Raw genomic sequence first — 17,966 nt, 5'->3', positions numbered from 1 at the left:
GTCCTTAACCTCTGTAACACACATTGTTGCAGCAACGTACCAATGGTGCACTGGAGCAACTTACACAGATTATTATAGGGAAGAATGTCTTTGAAGGTTCACCCGATCTCCCACCGTAACCTCAGCAGAAACTTCAGAGAGACATCATAAACACCTAAATACAGCTGTTTACATCGTTTCTCAGGGGGTTCCACAGATGTTATGGTGGAACATTGAGAGAACCCAGTAGAAATTATTTTAAAAAGTCCCAGACTCACCATAGTTAGGCATTCTTAATGGACTTGGCACAATACTTAAAGATGCCGTCTATCCATCAAAGTGTTGTAAAGAAATCTGATTAATATTTACCTCCTTTTCCTTCTGCTCTCCATTTCTATTGATATGATGCAAAATCAATCTTTTGATGTCAGTCAATGTCATGAAACCAATCCGTATTGGGTGAGTTTAGACTTGTCAATAGCTTTAGAGCGAATGCCTGGTACTGTTAAGTCTAATTATACCATTCCAATGGAATAAACTTCTTCCTGTTCACTTCCATTATGTGAAGTTCCCTTGGGCAAAACTCCCATTGCATGGAATGGGAGTGGATCAAACCACATCTCAATACTATTGAATCACAATGAATCAATTCCTTTCCATAGATTGTAATTCCAATGGGCCAAAGCTTTTTACATTCACTCATAATGTGCAGTGTTTCCCTCCCTCCCTGTGAGCAGGCACCGCTTTTGTTCAGTATTTTTTCACAGCAGCACAATTGAGAGTTAGTCAATATCTGGTGAGCATTGAACTTATGCCCAAGACTCCACAGCATCTAAACATTGCTATGTAAGATACATGTTTTGATTCCATCTTTATAATACTGCATTCCTTTCATTTCATCCACCATTTAAAAAGTAACAGTGCGATGACAAAGAGGAATGTTAATGGGCATGGGGAGCGAGCAGGAGATAGGATTAGATTAATGTGAAGAAAAACGCTGGTGCAGACTTGACGACATTAATAGCCTTTCTATGCTGGGACGTTCTATGATACTATGGGAATGATTTTCTGCAGAGGTTCTCTTTCAATGTCTGCCTCAAGTTTAGCAGAAGATCTATGGAAACTCTGGAGAAGCAGCACATTATTGGAAAAACTCCTATGGAAACTCAATCCCAATGTCTGTGTTCAGTTTTGGAATGTAAATGGTAGGGGATGATTGTGTATAGAGATGTCTTTGATAACTGGTAGCAGAGCAAAGAAATAAGCACATCTGTCTTTTAAATAGTAGTCAATAGCCTATAGTGGGAGAGCTTTGAACATTTGGTGATAAAATCTAAGGTAAATAAATGCATTTCACATTTTAAACCTTCGGCATTATTATTTTAATAACTGAACCATTTTGGAATATTCTAAATTCTTAAATCTGAAATGAACACTGTCGTTCATTTCCAGGAGAGATTACAACCAATGCCATGCTCTGTATCAAATGGCTCTCAAGGTATCAACAATGCAACATGTCACCATCTAAACAAGTCAATGCTGGCACTGTACAACGATCCCTGTGAGCATGGTTGAACAACCATGGTGATGACTAAAGATCTACTTGTTATAAACAGAGCCTTTACTTATGAGTAGAATTATCACTCAACCTATACAACCAATGTGTCGATTTCTCAGTAGCATTGTGCGTGGATTGTAACTGAACAGCTTACTGTAAAGTAATGTTGCAGAAATGTTGTCGGTAGCTGACAAATGAGCAGATTGCCTCACAGAATAGATTGCCTCACTGTCTGGAACATCAGGAGATTTTTTTTTAAACCATAGCAGAGTGGCTCCTCAATGTAATGTTTTGAAGCACTGCGATTTAATTAAGGAATGATGGATATAGGAAAAGAAGAGAAATAGACCTACCTCGCTTGATTTGTTTCAGCTGCCTCTCAGCCTCATCTCGTTCACGAGCGAGTCGCTTGCACTAAAGAAAAAAACAAATACGGTTGTACTTCAGTGACCAGGTCGTGCATTAGCTAATTAAAATGAGAGTAAGTACTATCTTGCTTTCGACAGCCCAGGCTTTTGCAAGCAGGCCACAGTATATCTCTGAAGGCCACTCTGGTCAAACATAGGCGGGGTGGGTGGGGTTGGAGTGGAAGCTTACACAGTTTGTAATCTTTCTAACATGAAGGATGGCAATCCTGGCCCATTACAGAAGGCAGGTGCTGCAGGGAATTTGATGGCCAGAGTGATCTCTTGGACTAGTTTCGATCGCCTAGATGGGTCGGAGAGGAATTTCCCAGATTTTTTTCCCCAAATTGTCCTGGGTTTTTTAATCTGTTTTTTTGCCTCTCCTAGGAGATCACATGGTTTGGGGTGGGGTGGAGTGTATATGTTGTGATATACAAGGTATCGCAATTGTATGGGACAGGCTCAATGGACCAGATGGCCTTTACCAGTCCTTCATGTTCGTATGTTCGTAGTTATCCGGGTCCTTATTGAGACATGAGCACTCACCTCCACAGTGCAAATGCTCTCCTCTTTGCAAAGTGTTTGCGTTTGCATGCTGAGTGTTTGATGATCTCCTGCATGTTTATGTGTGTGTGCGCACACAAGTGTTGGTACATACGTATCTGTGTATTTGTGCATGTGTCTGTGTGTCTGTTTCTGTGTCTGTGTGTCTGTGTATGTGCCTGTGTGTTTGTGTATGTGTATGTGCCTGTGTGTTTGTGTATGTGTATGTGTGTGTGTGTCTGTGTGTCTGTTTCTGTGTCTGTGTGTCTGTGTATGTGCCTGTGTGTTTGTGTATGTGTATGTGCCTGTGTGTTTGTGTATGTGTATGTGTGTGTGTGTCTGTGTATGTGCCTGTGTGTCTGTGTGTGTGTCTGTGTGCTTGTGTCTGTGTGTCTGTGTATGTGCCTGTGTGTTTGTGTATGTGTATGTGTGTGTGTGTCTGTGTATGTGCCTGTGTGTCTGTGTGTGTGTCTGTGTGCTTGTGTCTGTGTGGCTGTGTATGTGCCTGTGTGTTTGTGTATGTCTGTGTGTTTGTGTATGTGTTTGTATGTTTGTGTATTTGTGTTTGTGTCTGTGAGCTGTGAATACCTGCTGGTTGGGGTTTTCTGCTTTTGTGTCCACCAGATACTGATTTTTTCTCCCTGGCCAATGTCTGTGTGTGCTGTATGTACAAGTGTAACTGAGAGTACCATTTGTGTTATTTCACCACCGGAAGGTGCTCGATGTTGTGTTGGATTAACAAAAACATTTGGTGTAACTTTCGCCGTACAAATCTTTTCAGGTGGGAACTGGTTGGTTTAATCCTTGGGATTGCTGAGAGAAAGCCATCCTCTAACCCCTGGGCTGCCTCAGGATATCGAACCTGGTGGCTTTAACCTCAGGGCTAGCTCAGTGATTTCCATCAGCCCTTCTGTGGCATCAAGGTTGGCCTAGAGTTACCCAGCCTGATGGCTGCATCCTTGTGTACAAGTTAAACCATGTAGTTTATATAAGGGCATTTTTCAATGAGATGACTCTCCCTAGTTTATATAGTCTGAGGAAAAAAGGGAAAGTGAAATTTCTCTCCGACTCATCAAGGTAATTGAGTAGAAGCTTTATGAGATCCTTCATAGAATCATAGAATGGTTACAGTATGGAAGAAGACCATTCGACCCGTCGAGCCCATACTGGCCCTCTGCAAGAGCACTTCAACTATTTCCACTCCCCCATCCTTTTCCCGTAGCCCTGCAATTTTTTTCCTTCAGGTACTCATCCAATTCCCTTTTGAAAGCCACAATTGAATGCCTCCATCACTCTTTCTGGCAGTGAATTCCAGATTCTAACCACTCGCTGCATATTAAAGTTTTGCCTTTGGTTCTTCTGCCAATCACCTTAAATTTGTGTCCTTGGTTCTCGACACTTCTGCCATTGTGAACAGTTTCTCTTTAACTACTCTGTCTAGACCCCTCATGATTTTCAACGCCTCGATCACATCTCCCCTCCATCATCTCTGCTCTAAGTAGAACAACCCTAGTTTCTTCAGTCTATCCATGTAACTGAAGTCCCTCATCCCTGGAACCATTCTTGTAAATCTTTTCTGCACCCTCTCTAAAGCCTTTACATCCTTCCTAAAGTGCAGTGCCCAGAATTGGACACAATACTCCAGTTCAGGCCGAACCAGTGTTTTATAAAGATTGATCATAACTTCCTTGCTTTTGTACTCTATGCCTCTATTTATGAAGCATATTATCTGATTCTGACTGACTGGCCGAGAAATTGGACCACACTGAACCCATGTAAAAGCCATAAAATGGGAGCCTAAGGGGCCAATGTGCAACATGGCATGCACACGCTCATTTTGCGCCAGAAATGCCCTTCGTAGATAGAAAGGCTCCTTCGTAGGTGCCCAGGGTATACGCCTGAAATAGGCGTTATCCTTTTGCATATGCAAATAGGGTGGTTAACACCTGTTTGTAGCTCATTTTGCAAAATTAGTTTGTGACCGATCGCAGCATGCGGTCAATTTCTTCAGGCGCTTGCCAGCCAAACTAGCAGGCTTAAAGGGACTGCTGGAGGTTGCCACTGGTACGGTAAGTTTCAACTATTTTACTTATCTTATTATGGAGCTGGGAAGAGTAGGAGCTTTTAGCACTTTATTAACTCAATGAGCTGAATGTTTCATCGCTGCTGATTTCCATTCACTTGTTAGAAAGACTTGCATTTATATAAGAACATAAGAACATAAGAAATATGAACAGGAGTAGGCCATACGGCCCCTTGAGCCTGCTCCGCCATTCAATAAGATCATGGCTGATCTGATCATGTACTCAGCTCCACTTCCCTGCCTGCTCCCCATAACCCCTTATTCCCTTATCGTTAAAAAAACTGTCTATTTCTGTCTTAAATTTATTCAATGTCCCAGCTTCCACAGCTCTCTGAGGCAGCGAATTCCACAGATTTACAACCCTCTGAGAGAAGAAATTTCTCCTCATCTCTGTTTTAAATGGGCAGCCCCTTATTCTAAGATCGTGCCCTCTAGTTTCCCCATCAGTGGAAACATCCTCTCTGCATCCACCTTGTCAAACCCCCTCATAATCTTATACGATTCGATAAGATCACCTCTCATTCTTCTGAATTCCAATGATTAGAGGCCCAACCTACTCATCCTTTCCTCATAAGTCAAGCCCCTCATCCCTGGAATCAACCTAGTGAACCTTCTCTGAACTGCCTCCAAAGCAAGTATATCCTTTCGTAAATATGGAAACCAAAACTGCATGCAGTATTCTAGGTGTGGCCTCACCAGTACCTTATATAGCTGTCGTAAGACTTCCTTGCTTTTATACTCCATCCCCTTTGCAATAAAGGCCAAGATACCATTGGCCTTCCTGATCACTTGCTGTACCTGCATACTATCCTTTTGTGTTTCATGCACAAGTGCCCCCAGGTCCCGCTGTACTGTGACACTTTGAAATCTTTCTCCATTTAAATAATAACTTGCTCTTCGATTTTCTTCTGCCAAAGTGCATGACCTCACACTTTCCAACATTATACTCCATCTGCCAAATTTTTGCCCACTCACTTGGCCTGTCTATATCCTTTTGCAGATTTTTCATGTCCTCCTCACACATTGCTTTTCCTTCCATCTTTGTATCATCAGCAAACTTGGCTACGTTACACTCAGTCCCTTCTTTCAAGTCGTTAATATAGATTGTAAATAGTTAGGGTCCCAGCACTGATCCCTGTGGCACCCCACTAGTTACTGCTTGCCAACCAGAGAATGAACCATTTATCCCGACTCTCTGTTCTCTGTTAGTTAGCCAATCCTCTATCCATACTAATATATTACCCCAACCCTGTGAACTTTTATCTTGTACAGTAACCTTTTACGTGGCACCTTGTCAAATGCCTTCTGGAAGTCCAAATACACCACATCCACTGGTTACCCTTTATTCACCCTGTTCGTTACATCCTCAAAGAACTCCAGCAAATTTGTCAAACATGACTTCCCCTTCATAAATCCATGCTGACTCTGCCTGACCGAATTTTACTTATCCAAATGTCCGGCTCCTGCTTCTTTAATAATGGACGCGAACATTTTCCCAACCACAGATGTTAGGCTAATTGGTCTATAGTTTCCTGCTTTTCGTCTGCCTCCTTTTTTTAATCTGCTGGGACCTCCCCAGAGTCCAGGGAATTTTGGTAAATTACAACCAATGCATCCACAATCCCTGCCGCTACTTCTCTTAAGACCCTAGGATGCAAGCCTTCAGGTCCAGGGGATTTATCTGCCTTTAGTCCCATTATCTTACTGAGTACCACCTCCTTAGTGATTGTGATTGTGTTAAGTTCCCCCCCCCCCTCCCCCACCACTATAGCCCCTTGACTATGCACTGTTGGAATATTGTTAGTGTCCTCTACCATAAAGACTGATACAAAATATTTGTTCAGAGTTTCTGCCATCTCCATGTTCCCTATCACTAATTGCCCGGTCTCGTCCTCTCAGGGCCTTTCACGACCACAGGATGCCTCAAAGCGCGTTCCAGCCAATGAAGTACTTTTGGAGTGTTGGCACTGTTGTAATGTTTGGAGTCTAGCCACTGTAGAAGGCGTTAAGTATAACTTTCCCGATGGCTCAGCAAGTTTATTCAGTGAGTACCTAAGTCATTCAAACCAGGAAAGTCCCAGGCACAATGGTTAGGTAAAATGACTTCCGTCAGGGTATTGTAAGGGTTAGGGTTAGAGTAAGGGCTGTGGATTGGTGGTGGCATTCTCGCCTTCTGAGTCAGAAGGCTGTAGGCTAAAGGCGCAATCAAGTGATTTGAGCATATAATCTAGGCTGACACTTCAGTGTGGTAATGTGGGATGAGACATTAAACCGAGGCTCCATCCATCCTCTCAGGTGGATGTAAAAGGTCCCACGGCACTATTTCGAAGAAGAGCAGGGAAGTTCACTCGGTGTCCTGACCAACAGTTGTCCCTCAATCAACATCATTAAAACATATTATCTGGTCATTTGTTTCATTGCTGTTTGTGGGAGCTTGCTGTGCGTGTTTCCTACATTACAACAATGACTACACTTCAAAAGTACTTAATTGGCTTTAAAGTGCTTTGAGACATCCTGAGGTCATGAAAGGCGATATATAAATGCAAGTCTTTTTTTTTTACAATTGAACTCAGTACTCTTGCATTAGGCACCCCACTTTCAATCTGGAAACTGAAGTTGTGGACATAGAGTCGACAGGACCGGCCTTGCCTGTAATGCCTCCTGATGACACAGCATCAAGGCTCACCATGAGTAATGGCAACTTAGAAACATAGAAACATAGAAAATAGGTGCAGGAGTAGGCCATTCGGCCCTTCGAGCCTGCACCGCCATTCAATGAGTTCATGACTGAACATGCAACTTCAGTACCCCATTCCTGCTTTCTCGCCATACCCCTTAATCCCCCTAGTAGTAAGGACTATATCGAACTCCTTTTTGAATATACTCAAGTGGGACTTCAACCCACAACTTTCTGACTTAGAGATGTGAGAGCTACGAACTGAGCCAAGGATGACACTACCAAGTCCTACTGTGATTGAGGTACTCCCAAGAAAGCTTCTAACATTATGGCGAGTTGGGCGTGGTGGTGCTTTCCGAACGGCAGTCCCAGCTTCCTTTGAGAAGAGGAGCCTCTGCCTCTAATGTTGGTCAAAGTGTGGTACGTGCACATCTGTCTGCAGCTGGGCACAGGGCACCTCTCGTAGTGCCAGCTGTTCCTGGCATCTCTCAACTGGCTAGATGGGGTAAAGGAGAGCATGAGCATCTGTGGAACCATAGCCCAACAAGACATTACTGCCTTTAAGGAAGGAGGGGGAGGGAAAAAATTGGTGGAGGAGACAAAAGTCATTAATTGATTTAAGGAGACAGTTAACAGCCTTTTGTCAATGTATGATGATGTCATACAGTTATCTCTATTTAGTGATAACAATTGCCAAGACTGTATCAATCCCCATGAATTATCTCGGAAGTCAATGTATTATTTTTAGAAATGTCAATACAATTTAATTTATAATGTAAATTTATCAATACATTGCTTTGTGAAAATATCATCATCATAGGCAGTCCCTCGAAAGGAGGATGACTTGCTTCCACGCTAAAAAAGGATGAGTTCACAGGTGTTTCAATGAAGGACCTAATATTCCAGGTCCCGAACTACATCCTGAAGATTGGAAGATGCCTGTGCGTGGATTTTTTTAACGTATGGTGGCCGTTACACACCATTCACCACACGGGCTTGACAGAGCTAGGTCTTGGTCCAGTGGAAAGGGGTTATCCAAGACGACTGGAGACCTGCTCTGCTGCATGGACCTAGTGCGCACACATACTGCAGTGTGGGCTGGCCCGTGCTGCCCCTGGCCCCCTGGCCCCGAACTCACGTCTCTCTTGGGCCTCGATCACGTCCCTCTAGAGCCTCTCGCTGCTCCTTCACCCCGACCTCGCTGCTCCTGCTGTATCTGCCCACGCTCCAATCACCAACCTGGGCCTTGATGATCTCACTCTGCTGCCGTCGCCCTCCTGCACCAGCTTGTGCTGCTCCCTGAAGTAGTATGCCTCCACGCCGCTCCTTTTATGGCCCTGACCTGCCGCTGGTGTTCTCACGCAGGTCAATTAAATGTGCCAGTTAATTGACAATATGCACTATTACCTCAAAATCCACACATAAAAGCTATGATACAACATATTGCAGAAGAGTATCAGTACAGTTCAGACTTTCTCCCTATACTCTTAAGTTGTGTTCACAACAAAAGGTCCTTTTCCATAAACAAACCGACATATCTCACAAACTGAAATTTGCAGACTTAGAAATGACACGAAAGAGATAGCATGCTACTGGACTAGCAATTACCATTTTCTACAGCATTATGCACTGGAGACTACATAGACTGCTCAATACATTATCCTGCCCATTCCAAAATGCAGATGATATCAAACTGTCAGACCACAACATTCAGGCTAAAACTAATTATGAATTTATGTACAAATCGAGATAATTATACAGAAGCAGAAAATGAACAGCAAGAACCTAATAGTAGACAACTTAACTTACACAAAACTTAACATGTTACAAAAACAATAAGGAGGCTAATATCTTTGTAGTTCTTCACAGAGGGGGAAAAATTGTCCTGCGCCCCGCTTGGGCCGCATAATTCGAATTATATGAAGATTTATCGCCCGGTGCAATGTATAGGTAAGTGACCCGGAATTCGGGTCTTTAACTGTGAAATGTGTCCGGGATGTTATCGGAGGCACTCTCCCCAGGGCAGTAGCAGGGCAGAAGCGGGCATTGTGAGTCAGCGCAATGTGGACGTGCCGCACCGTACTGATGCTTCACAATGTCCATCCCCTTCACTTAAAGGGGAGGGACGCTGCGATCTATGCAGCCACTTCCCTGGTGCCTACTGGGTCACCAGGGAGGGTATTGGCAGGGCCAGTGGCCTGGCACCCAAGAGGGGTGCCATTGTCATACCAACTGCAAAGTCATCTGACAAAAAAAAAGATGCTGGCCGTAGTGCAAGACGCTCCCTCTTAAGGGCGCATGGTGCACCCCAGCCACCACAGCTTTGTGACCCGCAAACCTGTGATTGGCAGCGCCGCACACCAATCCCGCGTCCTGCTGGGCAATTTCCCCCACGGTGCGCAAAGTGGTCAGCGCGGGGCGGTGAGAGGCCGGCGCGCATGGCGATGATGTCATCAACATGCGTGCGCCTGCCCAAGGCGCAAATCGCGGGGCACGGCGCTAACGACACAATGCCCCCAAACCTCTGGGGCAATTTTCCCGGAGACGCTATCGACACCTTCCCCCAGGCGGTAACCTTATTGCACCCCATTAGCGCCCCTTCGAGGCGCCACTTGGGCTATAAAAAAGGGCAATTTCGCCCCCCGAAAATCCTGCCAATGCTTTCCAGTTATAGTCCTGTTTATTTCTCAAGTGGAGGTAGGCTTCTTTGAAGAAAAAAAGGATTCTTTCTCAATAGTAACCTAACCATAATAATAGTTACGATACAAGTAGATAACGTGAGAATAGCAGGCATCTGTTGAGTCATTTTTGGAATTTCTGATATGATTATGCAAGTTCACATGTAAGGAGCAGATTTCTAAATTTCTGCTCTGTTGGAGAACCTCGCCTGCCAGATGTACATATCTGACATTTGGACGTAGGCATGATATTCCAAACATCACTTTCCATGATGGTCAGAAAATCACCCGCAGTGCATACCTGAATTTGCGATATGCACTGTTAAGAGCCTGAAAGAGCACAAACTAAGAGAATTGCCCCTTTATTAACATTTCGAAGACTTTTAGGAGAGGCCAAACTAACTTGACCTAATTAGATTGTGAGTTTGGGCAGCAACACCACCATGGCTGGTTTCTCCTCCACAACAGCAGCCCCCCCCCCGCACTCCACTGCTGCAGTCCCCCCCCCCGACCACCACCCCACCTGCCCTGGCCCACCACCCCCCTCACCTCACCATGAAAATAGTTGTCTATCGGAAGCTTTATGTATTGTTTTTAATCCCATGATATCATGACAAAAGAACTCAGGGCCCGAAATTCATCATATTACCGTCCACCTAGCGCCCAAAAATACGAATTTGATCAAAAAAATCAATTACTGCCCACTTACCGCCCATATTCTCACCGGCAGTAAATTCATCAGATATTTACCGCCGGCGGTAGTCAATAATGCCCGCCCATTGGAGAAGGCCCCAAAAACGCAAATTTGATCACTAAGATCCATTTACCGCCGGGCCTAAATACTGTCCTGAAAAGTAAGGTCTTACCTAATCTTCACCGATCCTAAGCGGACGGTACGATCTTTAGTACATCTTGAACAATTATTAATTTTTTTTCTTTCACTCTCTCTCCACTCTCTTCCCACCTATTTATCTATAAACTGACTTTTCCTGCTTTGTCCTTTGTCTTTTGTATTTTCTGTTTTCTCTCTCTCTCTCTCGCAAATCTTCTGACTGTCCTCTCTCTCTTTCAAACTCCCTGTCCGTCCCAAGCTGTTCTGTTCATGCATGGGCGACCCCCAATTGCAGGAAAAATGACGTTAAAAAAAAAAATCGCGCATGCGCAGAACTCGATCTCCAATGTTTGCTGAGTCTAATGCCCTCCTTCATCCGGCACTGCCCGTTACACCCCACTCCCGCTACCACCCGCTAAATAATGATGAAAATCGCGCTCCTCGATCTCAGCAGTATGCGGGCGGTAAAAACCAAGGATCACCTGAATACCACTGAGAAACAGGCGGCAGTGGGTCTTCATGAATTTTGGGCGCTCAGAGGTGTCAGCTCTGGCTCAATCAGAAGGTCATGGATTCAAGCCCCACTCCAGCATTTGAGCACATAATCTAGACAGGCACTTCAGTGTTGTACTGAGGTAGTGTTCCACTGTCATAAACACTATCTTTCAGATGAGGCATTAAACCAAGGCTGGTCTACCCTCTCAGATAGATGTTAAAGATCCCATGGCAGTATTCAAAGAAGAGCAGGGGAATTCTTCCAGTGTTTTAGCAAATGTTAGGCCCTCATCCAGCATCACCAAAAAGACAGGTTATCTGGTCATTTATATTGTTGCTATTTGTGGGAATTGTCAACAACATTTCTCTGCAACAAATGACCACACTTCAAAGGTACTTCATTGGCTGTTAGGTGTTTTAGGATGTCCTGAGGTTGTGAAAAACAATGTTTAAATTTAAGTTCTTCCTCTATGGAGCAAATTTAAATATCAGCTGAGCTTCGGCAGGGCCCCTGCACCCATGACCCCGTGACCCCAGCCAATTTCACTGGGTCAGAGCCAGCTGAATATATTTTTGGGGGCTCTGGTGATATTTCTATTGCCGCTGGATTGCTTGCCTCTAGCTGGAGGGTAGAAAAGGTCAAAGCACAGAGTGGCTGCCTGCCTAGTGCAATCAATAACAATAGATCAGAGCTCTGGCCTCTATCGAGTTGACATTCACCAGGGCGCTTGGTTTCGATGGGAGTGGAGTGGTGACCCCTACATCACATCTGATCCCCCAGGTCATGCTAATGAACTGACCACACAAAAAGGCATCTTTGTTACGGAAGAACCCAGAGCACAATATGCTGAATGTAAAAAGCATGTGGAAGAAATGGGTTGTCTCATGTGCTGTCAGGCACGGAAGAGAGAGAATATGGCCCAGGTGCATCAGGTGGAGAAAAGGTTGCTGTCAACACCTGACCCCCCTCCCCGCCCCTCCCACCCCCCACCCCACGATCAACTCCGAGAGCTTTTCTCTTGAGAATTTCCAATAACAACCGCCAGCTTAACAAAATTGCTTCATTGAGCTTAACAGCCAGACAACACTCTGCTCATAAACCCCTCCTGCGAGGCTTGCAAGCAATGTAATTAAGCAGTGTCTGCCTTACTCCCACTGGGGTAAATCACACTGTAGCAGCTCTAACATCATGACTCAGAATACAAATGTTAGAACCTTCCTTAAGAAAATAGCAGAGGTTCTCTAATAAATCCCTGAATCTGTACTCATTGATTATTCTTTGAACACTTTATACTGATCCTTTGTTTCATAGAACCAGAGCATATGGCCAGGCCCATCTACTGATTTTCTCAGCCAGTTTTCTCTCCTCTCTAAAAGGATTTGATACCTTGTTAGGGCATGTTCTGCAAGCACTGAACACTCAGTGTCTTGCTCAAGTGGTGACTCTTGCTGTTTGTATGACGTTGTTGGTGCAGAATGGCTGCTGTACATTAAGATATCTATCTCAATGTGATACGATGTTACATAAATGCAAGAATTATTAATTTATATTAGCTGTACTCATGAACCAAATTACAAGATCATAAGAACACATACCAATTGAAGTAGTGGAGAATATGAAAAACTAATATTATTCAAAAATGTTTGTGGCAATGAAGATCAAAAATAATGTAACTGTTAAGGCTAGATTGTGCAGTTGTTTGCAATTTACTCGGAGAATGAAAGAACGCTATGGGAAATCCAGACAATCTCCATCTCCAAAGGAATAAAACTAAGTTAAAATTATATCACAGATCTGCAATAGATCCAATAGGTATATGTAGACTGAACTACCACAGAAGGTATTACATTCAAACTTGGGTTGCAACTTGTAGATAAAGATGTCTCAACATTGTTGAGTGCAGAAATATGTCATAAATGAACTCTTCAGATGGCGCTGGTAGTTAATGCACCACGTTATTATGTATAATACTGTTAACAATAAGATATCTGATGAACCACTGACTTACAAGGAAACTATCAACATCGTGGAATAGATTGAATGGAGAAACAGGTAGTTGCATTGAATTAGTTGCGCAGAGGTGACTCCTCTGAATAAATCCATACAGCACATAACATAGAATCATACCGCACACAAGGTCTTTCGGCCCATCATGCCTATGTCGGCTCTTTGAAAGAGCTATCCAATTAGTCCCACTCCCCTGCTCATTCCCCGTAGCCATGTAAATTTTCCCTTTTGAAAGTTACTATTGAATCTGCTTCCACTACCTTTTCAGGCAGTGCATTCCAGATCACAACAACTCGCTGTGTAAAAAATTGCTTCATACTGTTTGCCAATTATTTTTAAATTGGTGTCCTTTGATTACTGACCCTGCTGCCAGTGGAAACAGTTTCTCCATATCTACCCTATCAAAGCCCCTCAGAACCTATATTGTTTGCTCTAAGGAAAACAATCCAAGCTTCTCTAGTCTCTCCACAGAACTGGTTTCCCTCATCCCTGGTACCATTCTCATAAGTCTCCTCTGCACCCTCTCCAAGACCTGCTTATTCTTTTATTTGTGGGCAACACTGGTAGGTTACAATTTATGACCCATTCCTAACTGTCCTGAGGGCATTAAGAGTCAACCACATAGTTTGGAACTGGAGTCATGGATAGATTAGACCAGGTACAGGTAGCAGGTTCCCTTCCCTGAAGGACATTAGTGAGCCAATTGAGTTACTATTTTTTACAACAATTCAACGTTCACAAGCATTTTTTCTGGTGCTAACCCACAGTTAACCAGATGTATTGAATTAAATTTCATAACTTGCCATGGTGGGATTTGACCCCTAGGTAAATGGGTTACTAGTCTGGTACCATAATCATGAGGCTCCTGAACTCAGGGTGTCTATAAGGACATTATGGCAGCAATTGTGAAGCCAAGCAAGCTATGCTGATCCTAAGGATTTATGTTGAGCAATTGTGAGGTATCACTATCACTATCCCCCATCAAAAGTCATATTGCCACAAAATTCAGCAAAGCTGGATTTTTCTCTTCTAGGTGCCAAAGATGGGTTCTGGCAAATTATCAGGTGAAATGATCAAGTCTGTTGATGACCTTCAATACACTGAAAGGCTTGAAAGTGACTGCTCATGTCTTCCTGGCATTGCCTTGGATTCAAAGAAGTACTGCAGGCAAATGCTTGAAACTCTGGATGGTCTTCTAGGAGTAGACGTTATTGTAGATAATGTTTTAGTTTATAGCAAAAGGACTGATATTAAGTTGCTACAGCAGAGCATAGTAAGAATCTCTGTTAGAAAGAACATATGAAAGAATGTAAAAGAATAATTTGATTTTAAAAGTTTGTTACTTTTAAGGCCTGGAATTGTGGATTTTCTGCTGCCAGCCGACCGATATATCAACTTTTAATTAGGTGGCTGGTAGCGAGAAATGGGTCGGCGTTCTTTCTCTCTGGAACTCCGCCCATGTTGCACCACTGCAAAGTTTCCTGGCATGTGGGGTAGGGGCAGGGGGTGGTGGGGATGTGTGGGGGGGAGGGGGGGTGTGGTTGTTAGAGGGGACGGATCGGTGAGCAGCAGTGTGAACTTTCGATTCAAATACTCAGTCAATTTAATAGCATATGCATTTGGGAATGGGGAGATTGTCCACACTAGTTCCTGATATTAAACCTTGCAGCACTTCAAGTCTAGAGTAGCTGGGAGATCATCTGGGTCAGTAGCTGATTTAAAGGGCATGGCAAGTGATTTCATTCCTAGTGTTAACCATTTTCACTAGTTTTTTTTTGGTGGTACTAGTTACTCATGAATCTTTACGCTAATTGTTACATTCACAATCTCCCTGTCCCTCCCCCAGCATTACTGGCACCAATGGGTCTCCTAATGAGAATCCCCCCCCCACCCCCCACGCCCCCATCCTCCATCTGAAGTGTTTGGAACAGAAGGAGAGCCTAATGAGGGATGTCAGACAACTCAGCCTGCATGAGATACGTTCTGTGCCCATTCACTGGGACTCCCACATTCACATCTGCAGACAGAGATGGTCAGACCTTGCTTTGGTATTAATGCATCAATAGGCTCCTCTTCCAAGGCAATCAAGGGGCAGCACACCTGATGGCACTGCTAAAATTTGAGAATGCCTGTTGAACTGCAACGTTGCACGATTCCTCAGAAGAACCTGAATCACAGTATGTCATGCTTTCACTGGCACTGCATGAAAGGAGGTGAGCCAGGGTGATCAGCAACCATTGTACCAAGGTTGGCTGCACTCACCATATGTTGCACCTAATGTGTAAAACCATGCAACATAGGGCTGGCATATCCAGGGAGAATAGTGGGCCGTTGGGAGGTGAAATTAGTTCCATCTCCGTGCAGATACATTGCAAGCCTGACCTACGCGGCTGGTGCTGCTGAGTGGTGCAGAGGGCAACCCTCCTCACAATAACCTCACAGACCATTATGTCCACTTATCTCCACTTCAATAGCAAACCTTCAGTGCAAACTCATGCCTGCACCTTGGGAATGGGGAGATTGTCCACACTAGTTCCTGATATTAAACCTTACAGCATTTCAAGTCTCGGGTAGCTGGAGGATCATGCCTTGGGTTTCCTTCCTTTCCATTGTTTTCTGTCATTTCTTTGTCCTCTGCCCCTTCATCTTTGGGAAAGTTATTAATTGATTGAGTTGTCTTTCGAGCCTTTACAAAAGCCTTCAGAGATTTTGTCCCCCTATTCTGATATTCTCCTTTATTTGCCCCTTCCCTTAAAATTTAATTCATGCACAACTTTTTGCCTCCACGACAAGTGTGCTCTCTGTATCTGTCTAAATCTGCACTGAATCTACAGCAATGAGCTAACTTTGTAAAAGTGGGTACAAACAGCAATCACTCAGTTGAGTCTTTCTAAAACCCGCCAATAGCAATTTGGGTCTAGATTGCACAAAAAGAGGAAAATCTAGACTAGCAAATGCAGGGAAATTATGTACCTCTTGCCCACGATTTTTTGCCCATTCATTTTAAATTGTGGGTTGGGGGTGCGCAATTTCACAATATGAATCCCTAGTGCACACCAGGTGCTCAGGTACAGCTCTCCTAAGGTTTTGAGATAGATGTGTTCTCTAGTTGCTAGATTGGTCAGCAACAGTAGTTGTTAAGTATGCAACCTGGTTTGAACTACACTATGTTCAGTTTGTGTGCATTTGTAAGAAGGCATCAGCAGGAAGTTTACTTTGCTGAAAGAGATATTGAGTAATAAGGAACCCATGGAATGAGCTGTGAATAAGTTACATCAGCCCAGAAATTGCTGTTTGCATTATTCGCAGGCAAATGCTTCAAGGTCCATTCCCCTCTTGTTATTTTAACAGAGATATCAACACATTCATGGGTCGATGCCCCCATTAAAACAGCAGAGAAATGTTGAATAAATATGTCAAGCATTTATGCATTAATAGCCCACACGGTAATTACTAGTTTATTACCAAGTCCATTAGCCTCAGAAGAGTGCATCCTACTGCACCAATATAATATTTTTTGGTCAGATTGCCATCTATGGTTTTGTGCTGTGGGATCATGTCCAATAGTAACTTGAGTTAAGGCTGCCTCAGAATCAGTTCACTGCTGGCAGAGAGAGAGGTTGAGATCTTGTTGGTGAAAGGTCAGTCTTCTAATTAATGTGATACCCAGTCCCCTCGAACAGTGATGCATCTATGCTGTTTGGATGTTTCTATATCCGATTCCATGAGCCCAGCATCCATGAGCTGGCTGCCGATGGCTATGCTGTTAAATCTGTTTTTTGTTGATCAGAGGCAGACCCAGGTAAGTCAGTCTAGCAGTCTGCATCTAGTCTACGGTAACCAGATTTAACAATATTAATGTTGGGAGCTAGGTCACAAATCACAGACTTCTGGATTCTGACTTCAAAGAACAACAAAAAAGGCTCTTAAGGACTGACTTAGAGTTCTGATCTCCATATTACTAAAACTATATAGAGGCATTGGAGAAGGCGCATAAAAGATCTATGAGGATGATGCCAGAACTGAGAGGTTATAACTATCACAAAAGACTGAACAGGCTGGAACTCTTTTCTCAAGAAAAGACGGTTGAGGGATGACCAAATAGAGCTCTTTAAGATTATGAAAGAGTTTGATAGGGTAGACTTAGAGATGATTCCACTTGTAGGGCAGTCCAAAACTAGGGGTCATAAATATAAGGGTGGGGGAGAATTCAGGAGCGCCCCATTTGGGGCGTTAACTTTTACAAGTTGAAAATAATTAGCGCTGGGCGCTAATGATTTTCAACTTTTAAAAGATTCGGTGTTTGTGCTCCAGGAAGGAAGTGAAGTGCGAAATCAAACGCTCCACTTCCTTCCTGGAGAGCAAGAGGATGCAGGCGCGGCGATAATTGTGCAGCGCTGCACAATGGCCCGTGCAGCCCAAGGCTCCTTCCCTCTTAAAGGGAAGGGCCACCACTGCAGGCTCTGCAATGGCACCAGCTAGCTGGTCCCTAACCGCAGCCGTGATCCGGCCCGATCAGCCCCATGCACTCCGGGCTGAACGATCACGGCCCAGGAGAATGTAAAAAAATTGGAAAAAATCATTTGAGAAATTTTGCTACTTACCTCGGCCACCTCCCTTTTAATTTTCACCCCCAAAGCGTCTGACCTCCTGGTCAACACCTCCTGCAGCTGCCGATATTTTCGCAAGGTGATGCTGCAGGGGGCGGA

General features: G+C 43.9%; 1 protein-coding gene across 1 annotated transcript in view; it reads right to left on the bottom strand.

Annotated features, from left to right (window-relative positions):
- The window catches only part of LOC139262485 (shootin-1-like), a 168,149-nt gene extending 158,802 nt beyond the window's left edge, over window positions 1-9,347 (bottom strand). Inside the window, exons 1-3 of the mRNA XM_070877666.1 lie at window positions 9,328-9,347; window positions 7,551-7,740; window positions 1,891-1,951 (exon numbers count right to left, since the gene is read on the bottom strand). Coding sequence (XP_070733767.1) covers window positions 1,891-1,951; window positions 7,551-7,740; window positions 9,328-9,347 — 271 coding nt within the window. The remainder of the gene's footprint in view (window positions 1-1,890; window positions 1,952-7,550; window positions 7,741-9,327) is intronic.
- Between the last annotated feature and the right edge of the window lie 8,619 nt (window positions 9,348-17,966).

Source organism: Pristiophorus japonicus, chromosome 4, assembly GCF_044704955.1.
Source record: "Pristiophorus japonicus isolate sPriJap1 chromosome 4, sPriJap1.hap1, whole genome shotgun sequence".
NCBI classification, from domain to species: Eukaryota; Metazoa; Chordata; class Chondrichthyes; family Pristiophoridae; genus Pristiophorus; species Pristiophorus japonicus.
The sequence above is the reverse complement of the archived record's forward strand: the minus strand, read 5'-3'. Positions and strand labels throughout refer to the sequence as shown.